The sequence below is a fragment of the Scardinius erythrophthalmus genome (assembly GCF_964197995.2).
Source record: "Scardinius erythrophthalmus genome assembly, chromosome: 12".
In the NCBI taxonomy this organism is placed as follows: domain Eukaryota; kingdom Metazoa; phylum Chordata; class Actinopteri; order Cypriniformes; family Leuciscidae; genus Scardinius; species Scardinius erythrophthalmus.
In genome coordinates, this window is record NC_138232.1 from 36,800,123 (window position 1) to 36,806,122 (window position 6,000).

Consider the following 6,000-nt stretch of genomic DNA (forward strand, 5'->3'; position numbering starts at 1 on the left):
CACAGACTGGAATTGTGGGAAAGGTAGTTCCTGTGAATGACACCGTGGGGAAATGAGGACATCTAGTGGATACCAGGGGAACACAACCAGACACTGTGACACATATCGAACAGTTAAATAAAAATAGCCAATTTTTCATCAGCCTTATATGAAGTCAAGTCACTTTTATTTCTATAGCGCATTTATAGCTTCACAGTGATAAACAGGAAAATAGCAGGATAATGGAAATTCATCTGATTCTGCTGTAGCGTCCTCATCTAGGGTGATATCAGGTAAAATGGGCCATCAGGTAAAATGGGCCATTTAAGGTTTAAGGGTCCCAGCCCCTCTGGAATTTAGAGCCAATGACTGCAAGGGATTTTAAACTGTTGTCATAACTGTGCTTGACAAGTAACATGTGATTTTATTGGTTTATGGTTGCTATGGTGGGCTGGGCAATAATTCAAATCAAGACTGCACCAGAAAGCTGCATGGTAAGTAGCCTGGCATACCAAATCTAACTAAACTATTATAAGGATGATAAATCTATATAAAAAAAAAAAACATGCACATAAAAAAACTATGCATAATATCTGTCTTGATGGCATCAATCAGAAATAATGTTGTTAGTTTGGTATATGAACATATTTTTTGAAAAAGTGATGTTTTTCTTGGCGGCCCAATTTACCTTAACCCACTGAGGTAAAATGGGCCATATGGTTTCAGCTAAAATGGGCCATCATCTGTGTCACTCACAAACACACATACACATGTGTTTGAGTGTGTGTGTGTGTGTGTGAGTGTGTGTGTGTGTGTGTGTGTGTGTGTGTGTGTGTGTGTGTGTGTGTGTGTGTGTGTGTGTGTGTGTGTGTGTGTGTGTGTGTGTGTGTGTGTGTGTGTGTGTGTGTGTGTGTGTGTGTGTGTGTGTAACTAAATAACTATATTTAATTAAATAATAATTATTATAATAGTCACGTTTCCATTTATGTCCCCTAATTACATACATACATAACACACACACACACACACACACACACACACACACACACACACACACACACACACACACACACACACACAGACATATATATATATATACACACACACACATGTATATACACATGTATATATATATATACACACACACACACACACACACATGTATATACACATGTATATATATATATATATATATATATATATATACATATATACACACACACATGTATATACACATGTATATATATATATATATATATATATACACACACACACACATGTATATACACATGTATATATATATATACACACACACACACACACAAACACACACACACACACACACACACACACACACACACACACACACACACACACACACACACACACACACACACACACACATGTATATATATATATATATATACACACACACACACACACACACACACACACACACACACACACACGTATATACACAAGTATATATATATATACATACTGTATATATACACACACATATTGATACATCATCATCCTCTGCTAAACTCATCTTTAAATATATTACAATTTAACAGCTAATGCACACTGTTTTCAAGAGTGGCATATTACTACATCTTCTTACCCTGCTTAATGGTGTATATTTACATAGATATATTTTTCCAACCCAACCCAAGCCAACCCAAAAATTTATATTTTTAATTAAATATAGTTATATAGTTACACACACACACAACTGACAGCAGTTCACTGATCTATGCTGTTCCAAAATTGACTTTTTTAATTGCACATTTGAATAAGTGGGTTTGCACCCAAAATGTTTTTTTTTTATGAATGGCACATATGAATATGTTTGTTTAATGCAGTTTAAATGTTATGTGGCTGTATAAGCAATTGTGTTTTAAAATTAAAATAGATGATAAATGACTATTTCCCTTTGCAGTTTAACTGGCCCATTTTACCTGAAACTGCTCATGCAAAAAAAGTTGGCACAGCTGATGTTTCAAGAACTGTAGGGCCTAAATAATTATATTTTATTACATAATTTCAACACAAAATTATCAAAAACAGTCATTATTAATCATAAAAACACATGGAAAAGGCATATATGGTATTGTATTATTGTCCCAAACGATTTACCAAAAAGTGGCCCAATTTAGCTGATATCACCCTATCTCAAATTAATTACTTAGTAATTACAAATACAGCTTATATGTAGTCACCTGCTTCTTTTGCCATGGATGCCCTTTTGGCTCTGCAGCTTTGTTACCCTTTAAACCAATAAAGAGTATAAGCCATTTAAAAGAAGAGTAGCTTATCTCTCTTTATATACCATTGCCTGGACTGAAAATGTATAGGATTTGTTTTATTCCTGGTATTAAATTCTAAATATTTATAAAGAAATATATTATTTTTCTAAATATTATAAATATATTTTATAACAACACCTTCCTCAACACCCTTCCCCCACTCCCCAGAAAAAAAAAGGGTGGGACACCCCAAAAGACGATTCAATTCGAGGACTGGTTAAAACTAATTTCAAAACTCACAATTACAACTTTACACTCACTGATTATTTTTATAATCTTTATTTTTTGTCTATACAATTTTAACTTGCAGTTAAAAGAAAACCAGTTTAGTAAAGGGTGTGGGTGGCTTGTAGAACTTTGTCACCTGGTGTGAAACATGATTCTGTTATTTACATTATTCATGACAATCAGAGATCAGATTTGGTAAGTATTGTTAAAACGTTCATTTAATTAGTATTTCTAGGAACCGTCCTGGTTTTCCGGCGAGCTGCATGAATTTGCAGTTTTTTTCTCGCAAAAAACAAGGCTTTGTTAGAATTTAGAAACAATGTTGCGTTAGGCTATCATACAGAGACTCCGAATTTAAGAGATTTAAAGTTAGTTAATGTTTTTAAAAGTTGTCAATGGTGGGACTACTGAGTATTATTTGACCAATGTGTCTGTTTCTTTTGTATTTTACAATTAAAGGTAGCCTACCTAAAAGTGTGATTTCTTGAAGTGCCAAGCGTCGGCGTTTTTAAGTGAAGGAGCGTTTGTGTTTCATTGGCTGACACGACTGTCTGTCATTTTTTCCTCTCCTCTCATTGGTGGACTCAGCCCTCACACACTCTCCTTGGAAAAAACGAAACCCTCGTCATGCGTGTACTGTTAGAATGTGTTGTGCTGCCGTCTGCCATACACACCTCTACGGTATGTATTACTGATGGACAATTCCTCACAAGATTAGGCAACGGCGATACAATTCCTTTTCAGATTTAAGTGACTGCCACAAGTCCGCATCATTTATTTGCAATGGAGCCAGAGGAGAAAAATCCAGAGTCCAAATATGGTAAGATGTTTTGATATTTTTAGGGTTCCTCCTTCAGAATGTGGTAGAAATGGTCCTCTGACGGAAACAATGACTAATACATGGGGCGTGGGTCTCAAGCATTTTGATGAAGAATACTAGTAGCCTAGTAGCTTAATGTAGACTTTCTCACTGGTGGTGGTCGACTGCATAAATCACGAAGCACTTCATTAAACCAGTGCGAGATAGATATGACACAATTGTACGGATGTGAGCAAGAAAACAATAGGCGTGTGTTGAAACACATGGTTGGTGCAATTACTCTCAGGTCAATAATTACTGCGTTCATCATATCGTTGCTTGATGCGCCCTAGCAAGAATTGCCTCTAGCATTGTATTACTACCACACACACACACATTATAAATATTCATTTCATGAATGTTGCAATGTTTGTAGAAACATTTTCAGTGGCTTACCTCGCTCTAAAATAAGCCATAATGAAAATATGCCGAGGTTTGTAAAAACGAGTGTGTTTGTCAACTAAATGTAACATTTGTTCAAATTTAGAAAAAGCTAATGTTTTACTCTAAAACAAATACAAATACAAATTTTTAACCATAATTCTTGCTTTAACTGTGATATTTAGGCCTATAGTAAGACCATAGTAACCACATGTCCAACCATCGATGGTTTTCCTTTACCATGGTAACTAAATGTGGTTTCTATAAAACCAGACAGGTAGTATTGACTATAAAAAGGTTGGAGGCTGATCCCACTCCAGATACTATTATAGTTTAATTAGTAAATTAGTTTATATTTATATTTTTTTCCATATTAATTAAAAAATTTGTTTTGTGTTTTTGTCATTTTCATTTATAATTTTTATATCAGTTTTAGTACAGAAATATTACTTTGGCAACTAGTTAAAAAAAAAATTTCAAGTAACAATTTTTTTTATGGTTTAAGTTTTAGTTAACTATAACTAGAGATGAGGGCTTGGACTTTGGGTGATTAGGGGTAAATATAGCCTACTTTAAAGGGTTAGTTTACCCAGAAATGAAATTTCTGTCATTATTTAATCACCCTCATGTCGTTCCAAACCCACAAGACCTTCGTTCATCTTGGGAACACAAATGAATATATTTTTGATGAAATCTGAGAGCTTTCTGACCCTAGTCTGCAACATAACCACCACTTTCAAGTCCCAGAAAGTGAAGACATCGTAAAAAAAAAAAACGTTACCACTTTAGTAGCATGGACTATTTTAAACAGTCTTTACTTCGCTATTTTATGCGTTATACAGTTATTTTATAACTGTTTATGCAGTTTTGTCATGTTTACTTTCCAAAAGTTGCAGTCTGAACACGTTTTTTTTTGATTGACAGGATATTCTCAGCTCTGATCTTTGTCTGTTTTTAAACAATTGTTTACATCATTGCGTCTCTAATGTTATAACCCTAGACAAAAATGAAATTACTTAGTGAGAATCTACATTTCTACCAAAATAGCTACATTTCTACCCCCCCCCCCCCCCGTGTTTATTGGTAGACACAGTAGTAGAGAGAAAGGGAATTCAAGTGAAAGACATAAGATCTTGAAGGCCAGACTCAAACCCTGCTGTCCCATAAGCACCATAGTTCTAGATGTCAAAATAGTGACTTCTAGTGGGTAAAATAACAAATTACTTTCCTATTTTTCATTCTGACATCTAAAGTACTTGTTCATTTCCACCAACCGTTACAATGTGTAATATCTGAGACAATTCTTAGCTTCAGTGTGTGCTGTTCAACCCAAGATGATTCTAGCTTAATGACACTGAAGGTGTGGACTTTATTATCATGGGTCAGAAAATGAGCTGAACCTGGTTCAAGAAGTTTATATATTCTGCTACTAAACTGTGGTCTGATTCTCAACTTTTCTCTTAAGAAAATGGTTAAGGATAATAATACTCCTTGATTACATCTTCTTAAAGAGACACTTTTAAATGAGTCACTTAAAATTAAGAAAGCCTGATGAAACAGTATAACATGCCTGAACTAGATTCAGCTGAAGATTCAGACTTCCTAAAATAAAGGTTCTTTATTGGCATCTACGGTTCCTCAAAGAACCTTTAAAACCCATGGAACCTTTCCATTGTAAAAAAAAAAAAGGTTCTTTAGATTATTACATTGTTCTTCACACTAAGAAAACAGTGGCTATTTTAAGAACTATTAACTGAAAGGTTCTTCTGTGGCAATGCTGTGAAACCTTCTTGTTGGAACCATTATTTTTTATTTTAGATTTCCTGAGACTCTCTGGACCCTTCTCATTCCTGAACTTTAGTTGAAGAGTTCTCAAGTTCTGCTTTTGAGAGCAAGTTGTAACGTGATTTTTAGGAGTCTGGGTAGGAGTGATGTAGACTCACACACTCAAATGACTTGTTGTCATCTGTCTGGTTTGCATTATGGTCTTTTAACCACATGAACACCAGAGGTCTTTATAGTCAGTCTCTGACTAAGACCATGGAAGTGCTTCCTGTGATGCCTGTAAGTCTAACTCATAAGGTTTGTTCAAGAATGACAATGATGCATTTCTCTCCGGTTGCCTAGCAATCTCAGAACATCGCAGCAATGCCCTTATAACTACAGAGGCATCTCAAATATCCCTTCCCCTTATTGTGTTTGGAGATCACGTGACTTTGAGGGTGGAAAAGGTCAGTTTGAAAC

At 35.0% G+C, this 6,000-nt stretch overlaps 1 protein-coding gene across 1 annotated transcript in view; it reads left to right on the forward strand.

Moving 5' to 3' along the window:
• Positions 1-3,109: 3,109 nt before the first annotated feature.
• Positions 3,110-6,000, forward strand: part of slc44a2 (solute carrier family 44 member 2 (CTL2 blood group)) — a 20,357-nt gene continuing 17,466 nt past the window's right edge. Inside the window, exon 1 of the mRNA XM_081380700.1 lies at positions 3,110-3,336. Within this exon, the coding sequence (XP_081236826.1) occupies positions 3,300-3,336 (37 nt within the window). The 5' untranslated portion in view covers positions 3,110-3,299. The remainder of the gene's footprint in view (positions 3,337-6,000) is intronic.